The following is a 27,574-nucleotide window of genomic DNA, read 5'->3' on the forward strand; positions in this document are numbered from 1 at the left end:
AGAGAGCGGGTTCCAGTCCCAGGCCTGCCACTGCCAAGCCGAGTGACCAGGACCAAGGACTTAGCAGCTCAGGTCCAGTGACTTCACCTGTCAAAGGGGAAACCAGGGGACCAAAGGTGCAGGGCTGGCCTAGGACAGGTGGAAAAACACCTGTGCCCCGCCCCTCCACCCCAGCTGGGGCGCCCGAGGGCTGCAGCCCCCTGCTACAGGAAGGGACCTGAATGTTGTAAAGGACGGAGCAGAGCCAGATGGAGCGTCAGCCTTGAGAGGTGTCTCCTAAGTGAGGAGAAGGCGGCTGCCAGGTCAGGAAGACACATTTAGCAGCATCGTAGAAACCTCTCTGCCCAGCTCACCAAGGCAACCGCGCCTGTCCCTGCTGTGCAGCTGCCGCTGTCGCAGCCTCTCCCCCTCCCTCCCCTACCCTGGGCTGGAGCCAGATTCCACCCTGGGAAGAGAGGGGCCCAAGACGGGTGCAGGAGAGGAGATCTCGGGGCTGGGGAAGGGGTGCCACAGATACAGGACTGAGATCCTGGGGGCTGCAGCGTTGAATGTTGGCAGTGATGACAATTTCAACAGAACACAAATGTCACTTGTGTGCAGAGAGGAAATTACCCCATTTCTGTATTTGGATATTTATATAGTTCTTAATCTGTCGTGTTATCACTTTTGGGTTATTGACCTGGTGAATTTAGACAAGATGTGGTAGAGAATTCTCATGGTTCATCAATGACCCCTCTCCTTTTCTTTCCTGGGAATTAGACTCACAATTTTTAGATAGGCGTAGGGTAACCTGGAATAAAGATTCATATTCCAGCTGTCTTTGCAGCTAAGTCCCAAGCCACGGAGGCCAATGGAAGAATCATGAGTAACTTCCAGGGAAGATCCTAAGTCGGGAGAAGGTATGCCCTTGCTCATGCCTTCTTTCCTACTTCCTGCTGGTGGAATGTTGACTAGATGGCTGGAGCTTGAGCCTCCATTTTGGACCATACATTGGAAGCTGCATACTATGAAGGGTAGGTAAATGATATAAAAGGAGCCTGGGTCCTCATATTATGAAGGACCAACCCTGTGCTGCTACTTCACTATGAGCTTAAGAAGCACACCTGAGATTTCAGGGAACAAGGAACTACGGAGGAGAGCCTGGGTTCCTCCTGACACTGCAGATTGGCTCAGTCAGCTCTGGAATGCTAGCCCCGGGACCTGCGTTAGGTAAGAAGTCAACACTGTCTATGTCAGGGGAGTCCTGCTGATTGGGTTTCTTGTCTCTTCCCATCCAAATCAAATCCCAAGTAAACCCATGGAGAGTTTGCCTCAGATCTCCCTGACCCGACTGCTCCCAGTAGGACAGGAAAGGTCCTGCTAAGCTTGTCCTGCTCTGGACCTTCGAGGGCATCTACAATGATGGGGGCCAAGGTAGCATCCAGCCATGGAGTGGCCTAGGGACTAAAAAGGGAGAGAGTGGACAAGGATAAGTCTGATTCAGAAGCAAGATGGCAGGGCTGGGCTGTGTGTTAGCACATGTGAGGCCCTGGCTTCTCGCATACTTAAAAAAATGAAAGAAAAATAGATGTCAATCATTTAGGCTTTATTGTCTTCATGGGACTCTAAGCAATATAGGGTAAAGACTAGCACAGCACACAGTAGGTGCTCAATAAACGGTCCTTGGCTGATCACTTACTGCACTGAATGTGGATGAGAGAAGCACCCCTGGGGATGGAGCGGTGGTGGAGAGCCAGGAGAGAGATCCCCAGTGAGAGGGTGACAGCGGTGGCGGGTGACGAAGCTGGAGCTGTGGTCTTCTGCACACGCCTTCCGCAGCAGCACTGCGCCCACTCCCAGGTCACCTGGGCAGCTCTGCGCTTCCTTGGTGGCAGGCCCTCTGCAGGCTGCCGCAGAGCCAGGGCAGGGATCATCACCCCATCCTTTTCAGAAGAGAAAGTCAGACTCTGAAGTCACTTGCCCAGGGTCACCTACTAGGAATCACAGGGGCTGGGACTCTAACCCAGGGCTTCTGGTTGTAAATGTCACCTTTCAGGCCACAAAGGCTGCAGGTGGGACTTTCTGGGTCTCGGGGGTCTCTCCTCTGAACTCCTCAGTCCAACTGAAGTTCTGCGTGAGGTTTGTGACACCCCAGTGTGACGAAGAGCTGGGACAGGAACGGGAAGGGCTGTCAGGCAACCTCCCAACAGCTTGGAGGGCTGGTGGACACTGTTGCCAGCCCTGCCAACAGCCCCAACAGTGCATTTGCACAGACACCAAAAGGAACCCTTAACTCAAGATGCTTTACCGCCATCTACTGGAAAGCTGTCATAAAGATTGTTCAAATACCTAGGTGTGAAATGATGCCCCCAGAATCAAAAAGTGCAGAACCCGGATCACTGTACCAAGCAGCCCTAGACACACCTTCTTTTGCCTGAAAGCATCCGAAAAGACTCCTGTCACCGTGGCGACTCAAGACATGCCCCCCTGCTCCCTGCATGGAGTCCCTGGCTCCCACAGAGGGTCTTAGCCATCTGTCTCCACTCGTTTTACCACCCAGGACCCTGCAGAGTCGTCAACCTTCCATCCACTCAATGCACATGCGCCAGACACCCACTCTGAGCCAGGTCCTTATGTGAATCTGTCACCATTTTCCAGCGGTGAGCTCTGGGACGTTTTCTTAAGCTCCTGGCTCCTCTTTGTTAGACTGGATGATATCTCAGTTTGAGATAATGTACACAGAGTCCCTGACACCTAGTCAATGCTTCCTCCGCCCCCAAGGTCAACTGTTGACCTCCTCAGGTGGGAGAGTCAGTGACGGACCCTCAGCCTGCTCCTGGCATCGTTAGGTCTGAGCTACTCAGCTGGGGACACGGGTGTGTGGATGTCCAGTGCCACCTCACGGTGGGTCCTGCAGGCTCTCTGCTTCTTCCTTCCTGTACCCTTGGCTGGAACCTGATGCTGGCAGGAGACTTGGGGTCATTTTGTCCCAAGGGAGCCTAAACAGTGGGGGCTACAGGGACCAGACTTAGCAAGTTTCATTTACCTGCAGGGAGAAGCCCGCAGACTGTGGCCTGGCTGGGCCTTTGGGGGCCTCCACCAGGGCTAAACAGGGCCACGACCCTCTCAGCCTCCCTCAGCTTTGGTTCTCTGTCTGTGAAACGAGGCCAGTTGTGTTGACTTTGCACCATTATTTCAAGGATTAAATGCAAGCACGTACCTAAAGGGTCTAGGCAAAGCCAGAAATGAAATAATCACAAAATAAATGACGGCTGCCATCTCAGCCATGGGGTCTGAGGAGGACCCTCTCTCATCCAACTGTCTACCACCTGGGGCTCCAAGATGCAGGTCCCAGGGCTGGCGAGGAGCCAGGACTCAGGCTCCTCTCTCAGGCCCTCCTCATATGGGGGGAAGCTGGTACCAACTTTCTGGAGGGTGGTTGGGCGACAGGGACCCTGGGAACCCAGGTGGGCACTTCTAGGAATGCAGCCAAGGAGACGGCCACAGACTCCACAAAGTAGTTTGTGCTAGAACATTCATTGCAATGTCACTAGTCATAGCGAGAAGTTGGAAACAGAGCAAAGTGAGAGGTGCACTCGATACACATTTTGGTTAAACGCTAGAAGGTCGAGGGCTCAGATCAATATTCAGCAGAGGCACAGGTTGGTGCCCGATATCACCTGCACAGAGCAGGTGTCTTCACCACGCAGTGCATTTGCAACTTTATCAGAATATTTTTGATCACAATGTCTTACTGGTGAGTTTCACTGTCAACGTTTAACATCTTAACATCGAAGGGCAAGATTGATATTGTCTTAGTATTAGCCCCAGCTAGAGTGTTCTGTTGTGAACATTGTGTTAATAAATTGATGCTGGGGCTAGGGTTGTGACTTAGTGGCAGAGCGCTCACCTAGCCCACATGGGGCACTGGGTTCAATCCTCAGCACCACATGAAAAATGAAGCAAAGATATTGTGTCCACCTACAACTAAAAAATAAACATGAAAAATAAAGAAATTGATGCTTACATCAACTAATACTGGTGGAGGAATATGAAACCTTGCTTTTTCTAATAATTTCTTCTTTTCTTTATATTCTTTTTTTGGGGGGAAGCAGGTACTGGGAATTGAACTCAGGGGCACTGAGCCACATCCCCAGCCCTATTTTGTGTTTTTATTTAGAGACAGGGTTTCATTGTTTAGTTCCTCACTAAGTTGCTGAGGCTGGCTTTGAACTTGCTATCCTCCTGCCTCAGCCTCCCGAGCCCTTGAGGTTACAGGTGTGCACCCCCACACCAGGCACTTCATATTCTTTATTTTCCTTCCCATGTTGGGTTAAATAAGACTTGCCCTAGATATTACATGTGATTTTAAAAGTTTGTCTCCTTTTGAAATTATGAGGTTGGTTAAGTTGATATTCTGTTTTTCATTTATATTTACAAGATACAAAGAATTACAAATGGGACTTTTTTTTTGGAAAGGCTTATGGCTTAAATAGAATAAAGTAACTAAAATGGGAATGCAGTTTTATAAGCTACTTTGCTTAGCATTATAAATGTTGGCATCCCAAATGATTCTACAGACCCTAAGACAGAATCTATCATCTATCCCTCTGCTCCATCTTATTATTTTAGGGCTGCATTGGTGTTGCCTTATAACACGTGCAACATGTCTTCAGGGTACTTAGCCCCATGGGCTTTCTCAATATTTCTTATTCATCGTCAGTGTTTCCTTCTCTATTTAAACACTTGAAAAGTTTTAGTCTTTCTTTCTGTACATAAAAGGGAGGACAGTGTTTACAATCATGAGTGATGACAACATTTTACTCTTACAACAATAAATACACTTTTCTATGTTGTCTGCTAGAATTGCATCAAGTAGAGCGCAAAAGAAGATACGCATTGCAAGTTCTGTCAAGAAGGCTACCTGTCTTTGAAAGTGGTTCACAGTAAACCTGAGCGGCATCCATGTGTGTCCTGGGGATCACCATGTTTATTACACACGAGGGCCATGGGATGGACACAGGATCGCTGATCAACTCCAGGGGACCCAGAGATGAGGCTGAAGTCTAAATTCGGCTATTCCAACTTTTAGGAACCAAAGGTGAAGATGAGGCCAGAAAGCTCATTTTGGCCAGATGCTAAGATCAGAGCCAAATTCTGGTGTATCCCTACTAAATTGTGTTACTTCTCTAAAAGGGACCCACTGGCTAGCCATTTAAAAATTGTGTTGGAGCCATTCATGACATGGTGGCAAATACCTGTAATCCCAGCAACTCAGGAGGCTGAGGCAGGAGGATCACAAGTTCAAAGCCAGCCTCAGCAACTTAGTGAGGCCCTATGCAACTTAGCCAGACTCTGTCTCAAAATTAAAAATTCACTACATAAAAAAGGGCTGGGGATGTAGCTCAGTAGTTAAGCACTCTGGGTTAAATCCCTAGTACCCCCCCCCAAAAAAAAAAACAACATTATGTTGAGAATATGTATTAAACAACAAGAAAGTGTTGTCTTACTATCACTGAATTTTAACAGTTGATTATAAAGGAGATTGAAGATGTGAGCCCAATTTTGTGATTAAGAAGAAAAAAACTGGATAAATGAAACACTGTACAAAATGTTAATAATGTTTATCTCTGGGTTTAGAATTAAAAAATTATTTCTTCACTTTTAATTAAATTTTTTTTTTGTCTTTTCTTACAAAAAAACTGTAATCAGCCCTGTGTCACCAATCAGGAAACTGAGACCCAAAGACACCACCTGGCGCCATAGTCTTCCAAATTTCACACTTTTAAAAATTACAAGTTATTTTAGCTGAGTACAATGGCACACACCTGTAATCCCAGTGGCTCGGGAGGCTGAGACAGGAGGATCACCAGCTCAAAGCCAGCCTCAGCAAAAGTGAGGCGCTGAAGATCCCAGTGAGACCCTGACTCTAAATAAAATATAAAATAGGGCTGGGGATGTGGCTCAGTGGTTGAGTGCCCCTGAGTTCAATCCCCAGTACCAAAAAACAAAACAAAAACCAACAACAAAAAAATTACAAGTATCTTGATATTTAAAGTGTGTCTTTTCTGTCTCCCCTTTTCCCTTTCATCCGGGACCATTCCGACCTTACCACACTCAGTAGATGGTCTGGGACACGGAGCAGAACCTCCTCCAGCGCCCACGGTCCACATTCACTGGAGGGTCAAGGCTTTGGAGGCCCGGTTGTCCATCAAATCCATTTCCCTCTTCCTCTTTCTCAACACAGCCCACCACTGTTAGCTGGTCACACAGAGCCTCAGTGCCAGGCCTGTGCGGCCTCCCTTAAACTTCATTTATGTGGGAGCCAAGTATACTTCCATTTAGTTTAAATCATGTTTTCCTGGGTTTGTCACATGCCGCAGAACCTAATCGTAATCACCTACAACAGCTCTCCTTTCTCAGAACCTACTGGGCCAGCCACTCTTCCAGATGCTCTGTTATCTTGGTCAGCCTCCGCAACAACCCCACGAGGTGGCAACTGTCATCAGCCCTGTGTCACCAGTCAGGAAACTGAGACCCAAAGACACCACCTGGTACCATAGTCTTCCAAATTCCACACGTTGGAAACTTGGTCCTCGGTGAGATGTGGGGGCTTAGGGAGGTGACGGGGTCAGGAGGGTCCCACCTTCAGGAATGGGTCCATCCCCCTGTGGACTAGTGGGCTGTTAGGATTTGGATGTGAAATGCCCCGCCCCAAAGCTCATGTGTGGGATCCTTGTTCCCCGACGCAGCATCGTCCAGAGATGGGGCTTTGGGGAAGTGATTCCACCACCAGGGCTCTGACCGCATCAGTGGATTAATGCATTTGATGGGTCAAAAATTCGAATGGACACTGGGAGGAGGTGGAAACCGTGGGCAGGTGGGGCGTGATCGGAGGAAGCAGGGCTCTGGGGACATGCCCTGGGGGGCTGGGGGACGGTCTTATTCCTGGCCCCTCCCCTTTCTCTCTCTCTCTCTCTCTCTCTCTCTCTCTCTCTCTCTCTCTCTCTCTCTGGCTCCCCCTCCTGGCCGCCAGGAGCCGAGCAGCTTTCCTCCACCATGCCCTTCCACCCAGATGTTCTGCCTCACCTCAGGCCCAGAGCCAGGGAGTTGGCCGGCCATGCATTGAACCTCTGAAAACATGAGCCCAAATAAACTTTTCTTCCTCTAAGTTGTCTGTGTCAGGTATTTTAGTCACAGATGAAAAATTGAGTAATGCACGGGTTGCCAAAAAGGTGGCTTGGTTGTAAGTCAGCTCTGTCACCGTGAGATGCCCTCCAATGTATCATGGTACAGCAAGATGCCCTCACCAGATGCCGGCACCAGGTTCTTGGACTTCCTGGTCTCCCGAACCATGAGCTGAATGATCCTCTCTTCTTTATTGATTTTCAAGTCTCAGGCATTTTGTTATAGCAACAGAAAATGCACCAAGACAACTATTTTTTTTTTTCCAGATTACACAATGATTGGTAGAGCTGAAACCTGAAGGTAGGCAATTTGGGCCCTCTGGACTCTCTTTTTTGGACTCCCTTTTCATCCTCTGGTCCCATCTACACTTCCATCCCCTACTGTAAGGCTGTTTTAAACTCTGCCCCTCCATCCCATCCCGCTCTTCCTCCTCTCCAGTAAAAAGTCCCTTCTCTCGCACTGTTTCACAGGGAAAGACACTCACTGGTTAATTCACCCTGAAGTGTAAGAGGTCAACATCAGCATTCCATATTATCTCTCCATAAGGAAATAGGTTAGCTATTTCTATATCAGTGTGAAGGCTGATGTGTGAGAGACACGGCGCTGTGCTGTGTGAGGTTTGGGCTTTGAACCAAGTGACCTGGATTCTGTTGTTGTTGTTGGGGATTGAACCCAGGAACGATTTGCCACTGAGCTACTTCCAGTCCTTTTTATTTTATTTTATTTTTGAGACAAGGTCTCACTAAATTTCTGTAACTGGCCTGAAACTTGTGATCCTCCTGCCTCAGCCTCCCAAGTAACTGAGATTACAGGCAAGTGCTACACACCTGGCTAAGTGACCTGGACTTGATGTCTGCTGCCAGCAAGCTCTGCAAACTTAGCAAATCTCCTAACTACTCTGAGCCTATATAAAGTGGGCAGAGTCTGACTTTCACAACGCGGAGTAATTATTGGGATTAAATAAAAGAACCTGTGTGTAGGCACCTGGGCCCCCATGGGCCTGGCACATAACAGGCATCAGGAAATAGGAATCTTTGGTTTTATCCCATTTGCTTGTTGTTCTCCTGAGCCTGTGTTTTAAAGGTCAGATATTGAGTTGGAATTTATTATTTATTTATAATTTATTTATTTGAATATCTATTGAGCTCCCACTCTGCCAGGCTCTATGTGGGTACAGGCTGCAGAAACCAGCCTACAGATATTTACAGATGGAAAGACGCCATCAACAAACAAATAAGCAATTGAGATAAGCAGAGGGCGGTAGGTGGGGGTAGTGGGACTGTAGGATTGCAGTAGTGTGGAGGCTACAGTCTGGTGGAAGGTGCAGGTGCTATCCATCAAGCTGAAATCTTTGCCGCTTAAAACTCATAATGAACTTTGCAAATTACCTAAAGATCCCATTTAACGGACAAGGAATTTGAGGCTCAGAGAGGCTAAGGAACTTGCTCAAGGTCACATAGCAAGTGAATGAGAATACAGAGGCTCAAGTCCGGGTCAGCGGACATCAAAAACTTATTATTATTATTGTTTTTTTTCATAATAACAAACCACCTCTCTCCTGGGCCCAGAGCAGTCTCTCTGGGACAGGGGGAAGTAGAGTAGAATGGAGGCGGGGGTCATGGGTGTGAAGTCGGTGTTGCCTGCAGCTCTGTGGCTGCAACATATCCAAGAGGTCTCTAAAAAGCCAAGGACACTGTGGTAACCTCACTCCCCTGGTCTTCCCTCCCTCCTCCTCTAATTGAGATGTCACCCTTCTGGCCCGGATCCCCCCCATCCTGGACACTTGGTGTTGCTGGGCTCACCACAGCCACAGCTGACACCCCCGCCCCACCCTGCACCTCCTGAGCTTCCTCTTAAGAAGTCATAAACCACCATGGGTCAGCAAGCGCCCTCTTTTACCGCCTCCCATTTCTCCTCTCTGTCCCCTCCCTCCCTCCTCCTCTCCCTCCCTCCACCCCTTTTTCCTTTCCTCAACCTCCCGCATTCTCTAAGATGAAAGAGCCAATTAATCTTGCTGCAAAGCTGCAGGCTGGTCGGCAGGCTTTAGCATCCCTACCAGGATGGCCTAAGAGATCCCTGGAAACCAGGGCTAACTGGGGAAAGATGGCATTCATTCTTCCATGGCCTGAGCATGGCAAAGGGGTCGTCCATGCTAAGCCAAGATTCCCACCCTGGTGCATCCCCATGAGAGAGACTGCTGGGGTTGCCTGTCGCCCACAGGGTGACCTTCGGGACTTTTTAGCATTCCTGAACCCAGCCTCACACTCCCTTTCAGCACCACAAACAGCAGAGTGTTTGAGAGCTTTTGGTCAATGTGCTGCAGGTTTATATGTTCACTTTTGCCTAGTACATCTGTTCATTTGTTCAATACCTACTGTGTTTACTGAGCACCTACTATGTTCCAGACACAGTTATAGGCACTGGGGATACATCTGTGACAAGAACAGTCCAAATACTGCTGTCATAGAGTTGGCATTCTAGTAAGAGAGACAAATGGTAAGCAGATAAATATACACTGTGTCAGATGGTGATAAGTGGTGTTGGGGACAAATATCGAAGAGTAGATGGGACACAGGGTGAAGAGCAGAGCAGTTTTAGATAAAGAGAGATCAGCAGGTCTTTTATTCTAGGGGAATGTTACATGCCTGCTTCCTTTATGCAGATGTCACGTTCAGAAAGGCTAAATATCCATGAGATCTTTGCATATTGATTTGCATTTTAAATCCAACATAGGCAAGGCTTTCAAATTGACATGTAACAAACCTCCAAACCTCAGTTTTCTCATAAGAAAAAATGGGTTTAATATTTTTGAATCCCAGCTAGCTACAGACCTGTTGAGAGACTGATGGAATGGAATTTTTAATTTTGTGAAGATACTTTGTAACCTGCAAAGTAATGTAATTATTGTTAAAATGAAGACATAGTTGGCAAAGTAAATTACCACCTCCAAATAGAAATTCTGTGATAATCCAATTTCCATGTATTCAGTGGGCTAAGATGATGAACTGCCCTTATATGTTTTCCAAATCCAGGCAGGCAGGGATGGCGCCTTATTAAGCCTTCAGAGACTTGGGGGAGCACTTTGTGGTTGCCCCTGGCGATGATTTGCTATTAGCCACAAAGAGCATCCTGTCTGAGGACGTCTAGTACCCTCTTAATTTCAGAGCACCCATTAACCTGAGACCAAGTCTATCATTCACCTCTATCTGAAATAAGAGCATGAGGATGAACCCAAGCCCTGCAGCCCTCTCCCAAACATCTAGGGAACCATGGGGCCTGACAGACACAGGGTTGGTCCCTCACCTGTGGGAGAAGCTGGCTGTCTCATGGAGTTTCTTTCTTTGAATACAACATTTTGTGGCAAAACGGAGTTGCCACTTGGAAGGGAATTCGTTTTATTCAGACAACACCATGAAATAGAAAATGCATGGCACATATCTCCAGGAAAGTACTCAGCAGCAATCAGATGCTGATCTGTGTCCCTGCCCTCTTGGGACCATCTGCAGGTTCAGTCACAGCTGAACTAGGAGAACATACGACAAGGGCGGTGAGAACGTGCTTCATAAATTATCCTGTGACACTGTAAATGGAGAATGAGGCTGTAGTTAGGGTGGGGGTGGCAGGATGCAAGATCAATAGCAAATAAGGCCTCATGGGACATTTCAAAGACCTCAGGGTACAGCTTTTCCCATCAGAGAGACCAGTACTGATTCATCCACTGGTACGCTTTTACTCAGGTCAACCCTGGGCAAACCAGAGGAGACTCCAAAATATTTCCAATAGAGGCCAGAGGTTTCATCTGAGTTGGAAAGAGAAGACAGCCCTGCGGATAAAGAGCCCAGAAGAGAGACGGGAGATGGGAGACGCAAACGCTGTCCAATCTTCCGCTGAGCCCAGGGCACATAAATGACATTATTCCATTTCATCACCATCGCCACCATGCAACACCATTAAGCCCATTTTTATGGGTGAGAATACAGACAGCAGAGGGGTTAAATGACTTGCTCGAGTTCACATGGCCATAAAATGCTCCTTCTTCAGCTGCTTAATTCTGTTGGAGCCAGAATCAAAATGAAGTTTCAGATGGCCTCCCTATTGATTTGGTCCGAGATAAGCACTCATTTTAGAAATCTATTTGGCTCCTTCCTTTAATGGGGGCTGAGGGACCACAAGCTCTAGAGTTGCAGCTTGAATGTCCTTTTCTGATGATAACGATATTTCTAAATAAATAATTATCCTCATCCGTTTGTATTTGAACGACTGGATCTTCTCTCTCCTGAATGTTCCCTTCCCCCACTGACATCTTCCCACGTTCGCTTAGCTCCTCTCTCTCTCTCTGTCTTCCCCTCACACACACAAATTCAGACACACACCTTCCCACCACACACCCATGTGCAAAATAAAATTAGAAATACCACCCGACTCTCAAGGTATTTAAGGAATGGAGATCTTCAATCAGTATGGCCCAAACCAAGCGCTCCAGGTGCCTCTGCCTCCCAAGCCAGTGCGAGATGCAGGCAGCACTTGTGAAAGGGGCCAGACAGCCATGCCTGCCACTCAAAGCTGCTCTGAAGGGAAAAAGGCCACTTGTGCTTCCTTATGTCTGTCCTGTGGCCACTGGAACTCACAGAGCTTCTGGATTCTCAGAGGCCATTCCCGGAGGCCACCACCTGGCACGCTGTTCTTCCACTGGCCTGTAAGAGCCTTTCAGAACATGAAAAGGTTTCCTGGCCCCCTTTTTATTTTTATGTGTGCTGATACAATCCAGAGAAAACAGTGTCTGATGATTCAAAAATAGAGGATGAGCCGATCGGCATATGGCCCTCACTTCAAGGGATTGCTCTTATTTTAATCAACGAGTTGAGAAAGCAATCAACATGTATCAGGTTGGCCTGGGTGCAGAGGAGTGGAGCTGGGCACCCAAGTGAGCCATCATAGTCCAACAACCAACGTCCTTGCACCATCCAGTGTTCTAAGGTGTTCTTTATGATCGCGCCCCCATTAGGCACACATGTGTCACTACCCTCTTGATGCCACACAGTACCCATCTGAGAACACTGGAGTCCCAGAAGGGGAAGGTGGTAAAGAGCAGGGAGTTGGGGCTGGGGCTCCAAGCAGCAGCTCCAGGTTCGAGCTCTGTGTGGGATAAACCCCCTTGTTGTCCTCCTGTTCCCCAAATCAAAGCTGCTGCTGGGTCCCAAGGTGATGCTGGATTGTGTTGAGGCTGAGAGCAGCAACACCAGTGCTAAAACTGGGTTCAAATCCAGAATCTGTTCACTCACCTACTGTGTGACCTTGAGCAGTGACTTAGCTCCTGAATCCCAACCTTCTCATCCCAGAATGGGGCTCATGCAGCTGCTCAGATCATACTGAGAGGACGGATGAAGGACTCTTATGCTAAAAGCTTGTGTGCCTGGTACACAGGAAATCCAGAGAGGTACTAACCATGACTGTGGTCCAAGACACAGTGCTTCCCCTAGATAGGCTCTGTTTAGGGGCTTTCACATCTATTGCCGTTTAATCCTCACATCTCCATTCTCCAGATGAGGATCCTGGAATCTAGGATCACACAGCGGTGAATGGTGGATATTCAAACCCAGGCCGAAAGGCCGGGGGTCCCCTTGCAATCTCTTGGTACACAGCCCTCCTGAGGAGATGACGCTGACTTCTTGGGTGTTGCCCTGGTAAGCTGCCTATCAACACCCCAAGTTCCCTTCTGGTCATAGCCGGGAAGAAGGAAGGAGAGAAGGATTGGGTGATGGCTGGAGCATCCACATCAGGGATGAATTCCTATCTCCCAGTTGCAACCACGGCTGAAGTCAGGCAGGGCGCCCCAACCCGCTCCAGGGGAACCAAGAAGAGGGGAGGAAGGGGGGCAAGTCCACGATGCTGAGACGGTGGCCAGAGCACCGCCCCCAGGAGAGGAGGGAGGGGGCGGGGCGGGGGGCCCAGCTGCCATCCCTGCCGCCTCCTGGCCCCCACTCGCTGGCGCCCAAGTGGGAGGACGGCAGCTGCCCGCTCCCTCCTCCCCACAGCCCCGCTACCTGCCCAGTCCCCGAAGCGAAGCGTGAGAAGGCTGAGGGCCAGCCGGGCCGAGCCCACAACTTTGCAGCCTCTGGGCGGGCACGAGCCGGCGTCTGGGCTCCTCTTGTCGGCGACCAGAGCTCGGTGAGTTCATTTCCCCACCCCTCTGCGGCGGTGCGGCGGAGGCGGTGGCGACGGTGGCGCGGGGGGCGGCTTCCCCGGCGTCCGGAAGGCAGTGGCCGACAAGCCGGCAGCCTCCCGCGCTGCCTGCCTCGGCAGGGCTCCGCCGTGCCGCCTTCCGTGGCGGGCGAGGCGGGCGAGGCGGGCGCCAGGGCTGAGCGGACAGCTCCCTGCACCCCAGGCCGCTGGGGCGCCCTGGGCCGCCCCTTCTCCCGCGCTGCGGCCGCCTGCGGAGCGCCCCTCACTCCCCAGCCCCTGTCCTTGCGTTCCCAGCGCCGCGGCACATCTGGAGGCTGCTCCCGCGCCCCCCTGGCGACTGGCGCGGGGAAGACACTTGCTTCGCTGGAGCCCCGGACCCAGGGCTCTCCGGGGTGGGCAGCGCCGCCGCAGCCTCCGGAGGCGCACGGCTGGGGGCGGTACCGCGCCCCAGCAACCAGGCTCAGGCGCGCCCGGCGCTGCACCCAGCTGCGGAGAGAGGCCTGCGCTTGCCCACCACAGCCGCGGGTCCCGGGGGAGGGGGGACGCCATCACCTGCAAAGAGGATTCCAAGGTGACCCGTCCCCTCCATCCAGATGGGACTGCCTGGACCGAGGCCCCGTGGCATCCATCCATCCTGGGTGCAGCCGCCTTCCCAGAACTTTTCTCGAGCCTCCTCCTGTCCAATTCCTTAGCCCCCGGAAAAGTTCTCTCCAGCGCGCAGAATGCTATTTCCCGGTGGCTTCCGAAGTTGAGCAGGAACCCGGGCTCCGGGGGTCCGGGGGCTGGCGTGAGGCAGGGATGTGGTGGGAGCTGCGCCCGGCAGGGTGGAGGGGTGTCCATCCCAGGAAAGGGACACGAGAATCTACTCGTCCGCTCAGGGAGGGCTTGGCATCGAAAGGGTTTCGGCGCCGTGGGGATTGTTTGGGTGTCTCCCGCCAGAAGGGCGAGAGGCGGGCGCGAAGGGGGGATTTTAATTTCGTCGCCTCAAAGGAAAACGCTCTTTGCAAACAAATAGCCAGAGTCGGAGAGATGGGCTGGGCAGGAAGGACTCACAAGCAGAAGTATTCCCGCTGCGCCCCCAACCCACCCAGCGCGTGTGAATGTATGTGCGCGTGTGAATGTATCGATTGTTTGAATCGATTTTTAAATAAAAAGCCAGGAAGCAGTGATTGCGTGTGTGTACACACAGACACACAAACACAGACACCCAGGCGCACATAGATCACACGTACCGTCACTCGCACCCCCCGCCACGGGCCCACACATACACAAACATACCTCCAAAGAGCCTTGGGTAACCAATGAGATCCCTGGGTATTGCCCAAGGTGAGGATGGGGGGGGGGGGGCGGAAGAAGGGGAAGTGAAGGAGGACTTCCTGTAGGTCAAATGGTTCCCTCTGTCCCCCGGCCTCAAATCCTCTCTGCCTTCTCCTGGGGAGGCCTGAACCAAAAATCCCAAACCTGGGCTCATTTCCACTGCCCTGGGGCGCGCAGCCCTAGCCCTCTCCTCCCCACGGTCCCTACAGACTACGAAAAAGCCCTTCCCTTCTTGTGCCTGACCCCGTGGCGACAGAGCCCTAAGGTCACTCAAAACTCGAGGGAGCAGCCTCCCCGAGGTAGGGCCTGGCCCCAGGAGCCCGCTGTGGTCTCGTGATCTCTGGCTTGCTTGGTCCTAGATTAGAGAAATGGAGAAGGATACCCCCCCGGGACTGGGGTTGGGGGAGTAGATTTGCTTGCAGCCCTTCCGACGGGAGATGCTAGGAGCGCGCAAGGGCGCCCCCTGGCCACCTCAGTAAGTCAGTCTTTCTCTCATCCCGCGCTCCTTAGGAATGTAATCGAGGATGCTGGCCCTGAGGCTGCTCAACGTCGTGGCCCCCGCCTATTTTCTGTGCATCTCCTTGGTGACCTTCGTGCTGCAACTCTTCCTCTTCCTGCCCAGCATGCGCGAGGACCCCGCGGCTGCCCCTCTCTTCTCGCCTGCCCTGCTCCACGGGGCGCTTTTCCTATTTCTCTCCGCCAACGCCCTGGGCAATTATGTCCTGGTCATCCAGAACTCCCCGGACGACCTGGACGCCTGCCAGGGTACCTCGTCCAAGAGGGCTCTGTGCCCCCCACCCAGCACCCACTTCTGCCGGGTGTGCGCCCGAGTCACGCTGCGGCACGACCACCACTGTTTCTTCACCGGCAACTGCATCGGCAGCAGGAACATGCGCAACTTCGTCCTGTTCTGCCTCTACACCTCCCTTGCCTGCCTCTATTCCATGGTGGCCGGAGTGGCTTACATCTCTGCTGTCCTGTCCATCTCTTTCGCCCATCCCCTGGCCTTCCTCACGCTCCTGCCCACTTCCATCAGCCAGTTCTTCTCCGGTGAGTGGGCCTTGGCAGGCAAGTTCAGCAGATAAGACTCCTCACCCCAACTCTAGGGGATGCCAGACTTAGCAAATAAAACACAGGATTCCCAGCTAAATTAACTTTTCAGATAAATGATTTTTAGTATCATTATGCCCCAATTTTGCACGAGACAGAACTAAGAAAATGTCCTGGGGTCTATCTGAAATTCAAATTAACTGGGCATGCTGTTATCTGACAGGCTCCCTCCTTCCTCACCATCACACCATCCACTTGCTCAGGAATGTCACATCCAGGCAGTACACCTGCTCTGTGCCAGACACACTCATCACCTTTCTCTGTCGGACCCCAGTCCTGCTCGGGGACTTTGCCCTCCAGAGGTGCTACCAACCAACCACAATAAGGTTGAACTTGACACCAGCTAAGCCCCATCCTCCTGCCTACTCTGTGGGCCCCACCAGACTGTGCTGCAGCCTGTGGGTGGGCTCAGAGGAGGGCCACCCTGGTTGGAGATGCAGCCATGTTTAATGGTTCCATAGCCACACTACAGAGCTTGGGCCTGGTGCAGAATCTGAGGAACCAGGTATGTGGGTCCTCACACTTGTGCCCCACTGGGCATCCTGGCAAAGACTGTAGTTTGGATGGCATGCCTCAAGTAGTGCTTCCTGGAGCCAGGCCCTGGGGCACTCAGCTCCTGGTGGCAGTTCTTATTACTTTATGCAGACTTGAAATTTGCCCCTACTGTATTTCCATCCACTCCCTGCCCACCCTGGTGTGTGACTCTGCCCAATTTGGTTCCCATAATTGGTAGCATGCACACGCATATGTTTGTGCATGTGAGTATGGTGTTAACTCCATTTCTCAGATGAAAAAACTAAGACTTAGGTGGGACTAAGTAGCCTGCCCAGTGTCTTACCACTACAACTAACTAGACATCTCTGGCCCAGGGCTCCCTCAGCAGCACAGGAAATAGAACATGTTCCCAAACACTGACCTTCCAGGAACAGGGAGTGACAAGGCACTACTTCTACTAAGAACTTAAGATTATCTTGAAGTACCTGGATTGGCCTAGGTTGGACATTCTTTAAAATTCTGTTCACTCTGGGGGCCTGGGGATATAGCTCAGTTGGTAGAGTGTTTGCCTTGCATGCACAAGGCCCTGACTTCAGTCCCCAGCAGCAATAACAACAAATCTGATGGCCGTATTATTAGCCAGGTTTGGTGGTGCATGCCTGTAAACCTAGCAGCTCAGGAGGCTGAGACAGGAGGATCGTGAGTTCAAAGCCAGCCTCAGCAACACTGAGGCAAGGCGCTAGGCAACTCAGTGAGACCCTGTCTCTAGATAAAATGCTAAATAGGGCTGGGGATGTGGCTCAGTGGTCGAGTGCCTCTGAGTTCAATCTCTGGTACCAAAAAAAAGAAAGAAAGAAAGAAAATTCTGATCCATTCTGGGGGAAATGATCATTTCAGTGACTTCTGTGGCCGCAGCCCAGATCTTCCCAGGCATGGCACTACTATGACATTGGCAGTGAAAACAGAGAGGACCCAGCCAGGGGAATGCCTGGAGGACTGGTTACTGAGCTGGGCCCAAAACTCAGAGTCTTGGGCCTTCTGGATTTCTGTGCTGCCAAAGGAGGCTGCCAGGACCGAAATAACCAGGATGGGGGAGGGTAGGTGGGCGGGTTGGGGGGTGGAGTGTGAGCACAGACAGGTGGGGAGATGAGGAAAGCCAAAGAACCTGATTACACATCCTTTTCCAAGTAGTTTCACCAACCATAAAAATGGGTGATTCCAGAAGGAGGATCTTGAAATGGTTTGATTTGAGATAAATCTGGGCTTGAGGCCTGTCCATATGTGCTAGGTTTAGGAGATAGGAGAGAAAGCAAGAAGGGCTTCTTGCTTTGATCTGTTGGGAGGACAGAGCCAGTTAGTGTCCACCTTGGGTCCCAGGTCCCTGATCAGGCTACTGAGTCCCACTATCCTTCACCTCCCCACCATTCACTCACTAGGAAAGGAGGCTAAGGTTCTCGTGTCCATCTCTCCATCTCGTCTTCCTCCTTTGCTGACCTTACATCTCTCCTCCCCCACTCCACATACACTTCCCTGTTCCATCTCCTTCTTCTCATCCTTTCTACCCCAGTTCCCAGAGCAACCCCTCTCTCATCTGCTCAGGAGAGGAGGGCAGGAATGTCAAAGGCACACCTTGGTTAACAGGAGTTGAGCTGTCCCCAGCCCTGAGTTGGATTTGCCATCAAAGCACAGGATGCTGTGAGTGGGGGGCCCTGAGAACTAAAGGTGGAAGGGGTCTTCTGAACTGAAGTTGGCTGCTAACCTTCAGCTAATGTCAAAGAGAGAGAGGACTAGCTAGTTAAGTTTAAGTTTCTTTTGACTTTGTGGGACCAGTACAAGTTGCATCACCCCTCTGAACCTCATTCTCATCTGGAAAATGAGGAGGACACTATCCAGCATGCATTGTGGCATTTGGATGAGTATGTTAGTGGATAGGGGCCACCAGAAAGTCCAGAAAGAGGAAAGAGAACTGATGTTTGTTGAGCACCTATTATGTGTCATCCACCAGGCACATCTCATTTCATCCAATCATGACAGTCTGTGAGGTAGGTATTATCAAGTCATTTTTAAAGCTTAGGAACAAAACACTCAGCCAGGTGAAGTTGCTTCAAAACCACACAACTTTGGACTCCAAGCCGTTGCCTCCAAAGCTTGTACCTTTTCCACTAGACCACACTGCCTCTCTGGGGCTGCTTCTCTTTTGTTGTTTCGTGATGAATAAGCCCCATTTGGGAGGGAGGTGTCATCTTATCCCCAATGTATTCAAGAATATATTGGGTGATGGTTTGTGAAGATGGCTGGTGGGAGTCAGGTATAGGAGAGATCAGAAAATGGGACCTTTTAGGCCCTTTAGGAAAACTCTATGATTTTCTAAAAGAAATGGAACTATTATTAAATAGTTGAGAGGAGCTGAAGCAGTCACGCTAGAGACCTTCAAACACTTTGAAAGGAAGCAGGTCCCCAGAATAGCCTTTTGTAGCTGCTGCATGGGGCCAGGAGAAGGCGGCAAGGTTTCTCCCTCATGCCTTGCTTTAGTGCCAGAAAAAAAGCCGGTGAAAAACAGCTTCCACCCGCCCAAGCTCGTTCCTGGGGCTGAGATGCAAGGCAGGCCGGAGCTTGACAGCTCTGATGTTCTCCCATCCCAGTTGAGGGCCATCTTTTCCCATCAGCATTCCTCAAGCCCAAAGGGTGTCAGGGCCCCCAGGGTGCTCCCTCCTGCACGTGGCTGTCCAAGCTCATCTGTGCTGACAAGGGAGAAGTGGGTCAGGAGATGGCATGGCTCCGTGTGAGCTCTGCCCCACTGATGCCACCATGTCAGTGGAGGGGCTGCTCTAAATGCCAGCTGGAGCGAGCTTTCTATCCCCTGGGAAGCTGGACCAATTTGTCTTCAACTTTGTAAAGAAAAAAAAAAGCAATCAAAGTTCGAAGGGATGAGGGGAGAAAAGGCTGCTAATGAAAAAACCCAAATCAGACCCACATTCTTCCTGGCTGCCAAGTTCAACACTGTTCAGACCTGATAAGGACCAAAAGCCCAATTCTCTGGAGTCTGGAAATCAGAGCCTGGAGAGGCCTTGGAAGGTGTGAGCCTGTACAAGGGAGCTGGTAGAAGGGCGGGGGAGAGACGAGGGAGAGGTACAGGGGTAGAACAGGTGTTCCCTGGAGCTGCTACCCAAAATCTCCCTGGAGAAGGTGGCAAAGAAGTTGTCTTCTAGGGAGCAAAGGGCTAAGGAGGGCTTTTGAGTTCTGTACTGGACCCACCATCCTGACTGCCAGGTAGGTCAAGGTAGGTGTCTTTACTATATCTGCGCAAAGTTGCAGCCTAGGGAGGATTCCAAGTCCTGGAAAGGTGGAAAAGGCTTGGTGGCCTTAGGAATTAAACTCGAACCCTTTTGGGATGTAATCACCTTCTCTGTGAAATGACCTTCAGCAGGGGAGTGCTGGGCTGCATGTAAACCAGAAGGCTGACCCCTTCATACATCATTTCCTTGAATCCTGCAACCCTGGGAATCATTACTATCATGTCCATTTTGCAGAGGAACAAACCACAGCACAGGTTCAAAAACTTGTGAGAGTCCACAAGATGGGAGCTCCAAGCCCAGTGTGGACCACCCACCCCCAACCCTAGGGAAGACTGGGATCTCTTACTAAGTGGATGTTTACAAGCAGTAATAGAAAGTGCTTGGTTTAGAGGGCCTGAGGGGAGGTGTTGCCCCACTGTAGGGGGTCAAACTGATGACCTTGGGGACCTCTTCCAGCTTTAGCAAGCTCTGACGGATTGGACAGCTTTAGCAGAGTGTTCAGATGACCACACTGTCCTCTTGCTGCTATTAATGACTGCATTATTCTCCCAAGTCCGCGCTCTGCTCCCTGCCTTTGGGGCTGAGCTCATGACTTGTCCCCTTTGATGACTAGGTCCTGTTTTCCATCATGCTGTCACTTGCCCGAGTCTTTCAGGACAATGTTCCCAGCCCTGTAGGGAGAGAGCAGTCTAGACAGCTTCGGGCATCCGTTCCTAAAGGGCCCTCAGCTTACCCCTCAAAGGAAAAAGAGGGGTGGGGCGGTAAGAGCATCTAGACTGCCCAGGGAAGCTGGGGGTTCTCATTCTGAGCTTATCAAGTTGTTCTCCCTTCTCCCCCCCAGATGCCCAGTTCTCTCCCCTTCCCTCAGGAGCCATCAACATAAGGAAAAGTTGGGGCAACTAGTTCATCCTTCCTGTCGCTCGCTGCAGCGCGGCGAGAGCTACAAAATGTAGTTGCAATCTCATTAATCTCCCTGGCTCCCTCCCCGCGGAAAGCGCGTGGCCTGGGTGTAAAGCGGCTCTGTCGTCTCCCCTCCCCCGCAGGAGCTGTCCTCGGTTCTGAAATGTTCGTCATCCTCATGCTCTACCTCTGGTTTGCCATCGGCCTGGCCTGCGCCGGCTTCTGCTGCCACCAGCTGCTGTTGATCCTCCGGGGGCAGACCCGCCACCAGGCTCGGAAGGGGGTGGCAGTGAGGGCCCGACCCTGGCGCAAGAACTTGCAGGAAGTCTTCGGAAAGAGGTGGCTGCTGGGCCTGCTGGTCCCCATGTTCAATGTCGGAAGCGAGAGCTCTAAGCAGCAGGACAAATAGCAGACACTCCATCAGTTCTCTCCCTCTGAACATAAGACCATGACATCTGTCTCTACCCGTGATCCACCGCAACCTCCAACTGGTAAGGTCCTTGCACCCGCCCCTGATCTTCAACCCCTAGGGACAGCGCTGGCTGGTGGGCCATGGCAGGAAGAACTGCCACCGGGCACTGCTGGGCTTCTCACCAGATGTCTCTGCTTCTGTTCCCCTTCTCGGGGCCCTCCTTCCCCTCTGCGCCTGGTGCACCCCACTCTACCACCTCTCCTGCCTTCACTCTGTCTGCGGGGAACTCCCCCTCACCTTGGGGGTGGGGAGTGACTCTTGCTGCTGGTAAGGGGCTCCCCAAGACCTGGAAGCTGGCAAATGTCTAAAATCACCATGGGCGAGAAGCAGCCAAGTCCCCTCTGCCAACTGCCAGGGAAGTTGGGAGGGGTGGGCATGTGTCACCCCCTCTGGGGACGAAGAGCACAGTGGCTTGGTGCCCACACCCAAGGCTCAAAGCTCTCTCTCTCTGGAAACAGCAACCAAATGGCCTCCCTGCCTGGCCCTCCCCCAGCCCCTGGGGTTTTGCCAGATGTTGGGAGAGAAAGAAGAGGGAAAGAGGAGCCACCCAATGAATGAAGAAGGCATGTGACTGTGCAGCCCTGTATCCCTGAATAGAAGGGTAGGGTGTGTGTGTGTGTGTGTGTGTGAGAGAGAGAGAGAGAGAGAGAGAGAGAGAGAGAGAGAGGAGGGATTCGCTCTTATGAACCTAGAGGAAGAATGCTTAGGGGAGGGAGGGGCTAATGCATTCATTTATGTTCTGGATAAAGGACATTCTAGCAGCTAAAGCTTCAATGTTGGCATGGCCAATGTTGGAATGGATACCTGGGCAAGCAGTAGCTCCGCCATTGGAGGTCAGGGTTAGGGTTAGCGGGGTCCAGGAAGGCCTCTGTCAGACATGCTGTGCAAGGGATTTTTTTCGCAAGAAATCCCTTCCCACTCGGAGAGTCTCTTTGTGACTGCTGGGCCCAGAGGCCACAGCTGCAGAGATGTCTGTGAGCTATTTGCTTTCATGGAGAGAAAGTGGGCAGGGGAGAGGGCTGAAAAATCATGATGCAAACTTTTGAGGCCCAATACAGCCACTGTGGTGAGGACTACCAGGATGTTTCTAGTTTAGAGGGCTGGCCATGGAGGACAGGGAGACCCAGAAGGGTGTCAGGGTCAGGTACGTTGTGGGGAGAGAAAAGCCTGAAGGTCATGTCCAACTCTGAGGGAGGAGCCTGGGGGAGTGAAGACTGGGGGATGCGGATGACCAGAATATGACGGTCCAGTTGCCAGACCTTCCCTGCTTGGCTGAGTAGCCCTGGATGGGGGCACGGCTACACGTTCTGTGACCCAGAGAACCAGACCCCTGGGACACATGAGGGAGTGGGCGCAACACAAGTGCTGCCACTTGACTGGGTCCCAAGGCTAACCTGATATCCATCCAGGCAGAAGACTGAAGCCCATACCCTGCAGTGTCCAGTGGGTGGCCACAGGAACGCAACCCTGCTGTGCAACACTGAATTCTTGAGCAGAGCTCAGAGGACTTGACCAAGGCCCCGCCTTCATGCCCCCTAGAGGGCTGTGTCCTAATGTTGACGGCCTGTGCTTCTCCCCTCTGCCTTTACTCATTGTTCCCCTCACACATTTATCCAACATGGATTTATCAAGCACCAACTATGTGCCAAGTGTCAGGCTCTGGTGATACAGGGGTGGACAGGACGATGAGATCCCTACCGTCAGGGACTCCTTGCCCCCTGCACACTGACTCCCACCCTTTGACAAATGGTCACTCTGCTATCTTTGGTGGTCATCAGGGCAGGCCACTTTGAGGGAAGGGGTGTGGCAGGGCAGACTAATGGGGAGTCCAGGCTTCATTGAAGGAGAAGTCACCAGGGCCATCTGCGTTCCCAGTTCTGGCCATACGTAGGCGGTGCAGGGGGCGGGGATGGTGGGAGGCTGGAAAATCCACCCTGGCTCTCTTCTGCCTTTATTCATTCTTTCATCACTTATTTCATTCACCCTGGAGCTCCAGCTTGGAAGCCAGCTGTGCCCTGTGCCACCTCCTGGGGGCTCAGCACCACGGGGCCTGGCATTCCAAGAGAGGACAAAAAGAGACCCTCAGGGGGGTCAACTCCTGAAACACCGGTCAGTGGAGGTGACCGTGGGGAGGTTGCCAGGTGTGGGACTTGAATAGCGCTTGTGCACATGGCCCTGCATTTGTTGATGAAGAACATCAATAAAATATGTGGTTTTAAATTGGATTTGATATGATTGTGTGGGCACTGTGGTTGGGACAGGGCTGGCAGGACTAGGCTACATGGATGCAGCCATATTAGCTGTTCAAAGATTTTAAATAAATATTAAAAATGCTTTCATCCCAGTTGGTAAATATCCAAGGCCCAGATTCCCCAGGTAACCCACCCCTGCAGCCCCTGATTCTCCCCAGGGACCTCAGCTCACTCAGTCCTGCAGCTAACCCAGGCCCCTGCTCCAGTCCTCCACCAGGGCCCGCTGTGGCTAGTCAGGGCCAGCTTTGTGCTGGTGAATAGGGAAAAAATTAGTTCTGATTGACTGCAGGCCTGCAGGGCTGGGGTTTGTGGACCCACAGAGACCAGAGATAGGACGTTTTACCTGAGAATTTCCCTCTTCCTCTTCTTCCCGCTCCCCTGCCTCTGTCAGAGGGCAGGTGGGGAGGAGAGTGGGGAAGGCAGTGCAGATGCTCTTCCATCCCAGCTGGCCAGGCCCTCCATCCCTACAGCCCCTGTGACATCTGGAGACCTTATGCTACTGCCCCGGGAGCAGCTAGGAAGGTGTTGAGGCGGGCAGGGACAGGGGTTAGGCTGAACAGGTGAATGGATGGTTTTGGGGGCATCCTAAAGGCCTGCAGCCCTGCAAGGGTGGGAGTTGCAATGGCAAAGAGCTGATTCTCTTTGGGCTGTGGAAGCTTCAGCGCAGGCCCGTATGGTGATGGTCTGTATTGCCTGAACACTCACAGACAAGCGAGGTAGCACCCAGATGTTCCCTAGAGGGAACTGTGGCTAATTCTCAGAGCCTCCCAGGGCTGTCTGCACTCCCAGGAAAGACGCCACACCTGCCTTTCCCACCATTTATCCCTCCCTCCTGTGCCCAGGGCCATGCTCTGCACCCTGTGGGACTACGAAACAGCTGAGACAACTGTGTTCCAGGTGACACTCACCCTGGGATTGGTTCCTGGGAGTGCTCAGAGGAGGGAAGGAACACAGTTGGGACTGGGCTAGGGGGTTCTGTTTGTGCAGGGCCTGAAAGGCCGGACAAGATCTCAGCAGATGGAGAAAGACAAAGAGGGCTTTCCATGTTGGGGGAACAGGCTGGGAGCCCCAGAGCACTGGGAACCTCAGAGAGGGCCTGAAGACTGGCAGTGGGGACCCTCGCAGAAAGGGCCTATTAAGCCAGGCTAAGGGATCTGTGGCAATTTTGACAGGCAGCGGGGACCCAGCAAAGGTTTCGAACAAGGGAGTAGCAGGATCAGGGCAAGAATTCAGCAAGCGGAGCGTTGGAGGATAGAGTGGGAGAGCCTGCAGGCTGGGCACTGACGGCGCCCATATGCTCTGTCTGAGTGAGATGTAACAGGAGTCTGGTGGGGGCAGGAGTGTGGCTCCTAAGAAGGGAGAGGGTGTCAGAGGCACTTCTCAGGCAGGAGGCAGGACTGGAGGAGTGTGGGGGAGAGGCCCAAGAGGCCCTGAAGGCTAAGTCAAGGGATTAGGATGACCCCCAAGGACAGGCTGTCAGGAGCACTGGGGTGGAGGGAGGATCATGACTCTGGGGCTCAGAGCCACCCAATGCACTTACCAATTGACAGCCAATGGTATCATTCTTAACTAAACACTTGGCCACTTCGTGTGGCTCAGGGGACATCTGCAAGCCATACTTGGCAGCATGACTCTCTATGACTCCCCCAAGCCATCTGCCTGAGCAGTAGGAATCAGGGGTCCCCTGACCCCTCCCTCCAGGCTGGATGAGACACTCGCTGCTTGGGCCCAGGCCCTGGGGCTGGATTAGGCTAAGGATGAACTGCCTCACCCGAGGGCAACCTTAACATCTCCTCTGCTGAGACAAGTCAATCCTAGGTCCTAGGGACATGTTTCCTTCCCTAGGAACATGATTATCATTGTCACTGTCCATGCATTTGGTCCCCCAAATGCCCTCGCTCCTTTTTGTAACCTGAGCTCTCCAAATGACCTCCTTGCTCATGAGAGTCCTCCTCCTCTCCTGTCCCACCCCTGGGCACACTCACATCGAGGCTTGACAGGTGGCCACTCCTCCAGGGAGAAAAGGAGGGCTGGGAGGGGAGCAGGGGTGCTCCTGCCTCATCTGAGTGCTTTAGATAGGAGGCAGGAACTTGGACCTGCCTGCCAGCCAGGCGAGCCTGCTGGTGGGGACGAAGCTGGGGGTCGGCTGCTCTTGGGCCTCTGCTTCTGCCCTGGCCCCTCTCACTCTGCTCAGTGCTGGCCCCACTACTCCTCATTCCTCAGACACGGAAGCTGACTCCATGCCAAGCACAACACCAGGATCCAGAAAGGCAAAGATGACCAAGACCCAGAGCCTGACCCCAGGGGGCTCACAGGACAGAGACGGATTGCAGACAGAAGGGATTCAGTGGCCTGGCACTGCTGGGAGGACAAGAGAAGAGCATCACTCAACTGTTGTGGGCTGGAAGACTTCCTGGAGGAGGCCACCTCTGGACCAGGCAGGAAGCACAGAGCAGGGCTATGGCTCAGAATGGAGGAAGGAGGCTGCACGGAGGCAGAGGCCCGCGATTTCTGGGAATTGCGTCTGTTTGGGAATGCAGCCACACTTGGAGATTCTGTCCCCAGCCGCGTTCCCCAAGAACCCCGCTTCCTCCCTCTGATCTCTTGTCACAAAACCCAGACACATGCAGGCTCACAGTGTCCTTTTGGATGAGACCAGTGTGGATGCTGTCTGAATGACCCACAGTATCCTCCAGCGGGCAGACCACATCTAACAGTGTCAGCCCAGAGCTGCTGAAGAGCTCAGCTGAGATCCCTGAGTCCCTTTGCACCCAAAGAAGGGCCTGGGGGAGCCCCTGCCATGCTTGGCTCTCCACACCACCTCAGCAGCAGGGATGGTCTCCAAGAGCGGAGAGGAACAGAGCAGGAAGCCTGGTGTCTAGGGCGTGACCTTATGTTCAATGTCCCCTCCTAGCAGGCAAGGCAGTTCCCTCTGTGTCCAGTGGACACCCCTCTCTATAACCTGGGGGTCCGCGTACCTCCTCCTGTGGTCAGGGCTCTCCACATGGCTCTTCTCCCTGGGGTCTCTCCTCAAAGGGTCCAGCCTCCTGCCAAATCTCCTGACCAAACTCCTCCTGCTCTTGTTTTTTTTTTTTTTGGTACCAGGGATTGAACTCAGGAGCACTTGACCACTGAGCCCCAACCTCAGCCCTATTTTGTATTTTATTTAGAGACAGGGTCTCACTGAGTTGGTTAGCACCTCGCTGTTGCTGAGGCTGGCTTTGAACTCCTGATCCTCCTGCCTCAGCCTCCTGAGCCCCTGGGAGTACAGGTGTGAGCCACCTCAGCCAGCTCCTCCTGCTCTTGACAGCTCTCTGCCATCTGACTTACTCCAGCCTGTGGGTTTGTCTCCCAACTGCGTTGCTCTCTCTTGGAGACAGGAATCCTGGTTCCCCTCTCTCATGTAGAGCACGGACATTGTTTTTGATGCAGTAATTCTACTACTAGTAGTAATAATGACCAACATTTACTGCTCATTCACAACATGCCCGGAGCTCATCATGCATACAATTTGCCTATATTAACTTATTTATTCCTCACAGCAGCCCAGTCAGGTAGGCTCTATTATAATGCCTATTCTCCAGGTAAAGAAACAGGCACAGAGAGGTTAGATAACGCTCCCAAAGCCTCATGGTTAATTAATGGCCAAGCTGACCTTCAAACCAAGGATGCCTTCTTGAGTCTCTCCTTTCAACCAGATACTAGATTGTTTTTGTTGTGACCCACTGTAAACATCCAATAAATGCCTTTCTGAAAAGTAACAAGGAGTGAAAATTTCATGCATTAATTCATTGACTCATTCATTCAGCATGTTTATTAAGCATCTACAACATAATAGGCATTGGGGGATACAGAGAAAGGAATGAGGCTCAGCCTCTGCCCTACAGAGCTGACAGTTTCGGCCTCTGGTGGTACCTCTGCAGGTAGAAGCAGGTGTGCTGGGGTCCTTCCTGGACTGGGGATTGTGGGCAAGTTGCCCTGGGTGGGAGCAACTTCTCCAGAGGAGGAGCGTCTGGAGTCCTGAGCACAGTGCAGCCTCCCCAGAGCTCAAGGAGGAAGGCTTGCCAGGGCAAGGGCTCAAGCTCCTTCTGGATGCACCCTCCCAGGCAGGGTCAGGGTGGGGCAGGAGGGGACCAGCCACCATGGCAGGCAGAGCTTAGCCAGCCATGGCTCCACCCCCCACCTCCTGGAGACCCAGGCAGGGGAGGCACTGAGACCCTATGGTGTGGGCTTGCAGGCAAGATCATCTAGGACTCTGGGAAAGAGAAGCCTCCTAGAGGTCACAGGATGGGCTGGAGGAGGGGCTCACTTGCGTCCTCCCTCCTGAGGACAGTGTTGGTGCAGAACTCTGGGGCAGGAGCCGGAGCTGAGCTGGAACCCTA

At 52.2% G+C, this 27,574-nt stretch overlaps 1 protein-coding gene across 2 annotated transcripts; it reads left to right on the forward strand.

Moving 5' to 3' along the window:
• Positions 1–12,879: 12,879 nt before the first annotated feature.
• On the forward strand, positions 12,880–23,160 carry Zdhhc22 (zinc finger DHHC-type palmitoyltransferase 22). 2 transcript variants are annotated; one of them, XR_009226387.1, is made up of 4 exons: positions 12,880–13,335; positions 15,178–15,717; positions 20,612–20,959; positions 21,399–23,160. XR_009226387.1 is itself a non-coding variant. In XM_058577801.1 (3 exons), exons 2-3 carry the CDS (start codon positions 15,192–15,194, stop codon positions 20,875–20,877), a joined length of 792 nt encoding a protein of 263 aa, XP_058433784.1. In that variant the 5' UTR covers positions 12,880–13,335; positions 15,178–15,191; the 3' UTR covers positions 20,878–23,160. The 2 variants fall into 2 exon arrangements, 1 of the variants encoding a protein (XP_058433784.1); XM_058577801.1 differs by having other exon boundaries at positions 20,612–23,160.
• Positions 23,161–27,574: the final 4,414 nt, after the last annotated feature.

This window comes from Marmota monax, unplaced genomic scaffold (assembly GCF_021218885.2).
Source record: "Marmota monax isolate L192 unplaced genomic scaffold, Marmota_monax_Labrador192_F-V1.1 WCK01_AAM20220418_F8-fsc00017, whole genome shotgun sequence".
Taxonomy (NCBI): Eukaryota; Metazoa; Chordata; class Mammalia; order Rodentia; family Sciuridae; genus Marmota; species Marmota monax.

What these genes read in the sequence shown, in the direction of transcription:
- Zdhhc22 (XM_058577801.1), top strand. Translation starts at nt 15,192, where the DNA reads ATGCTGGCCCTGAGGCTGCTCAACGTCGTGGCCCCCGCCTATTTTCTG. An exon ending in CATCAGCCAGTTCTTCTCCG is followed by an intron (nt 15,718 to 20,611) that starts GTGAGTGGGCCT and finishes CCTCCCCCGCAG; the next exon opens with GAGCTGTCCTCGGTTCTGAA.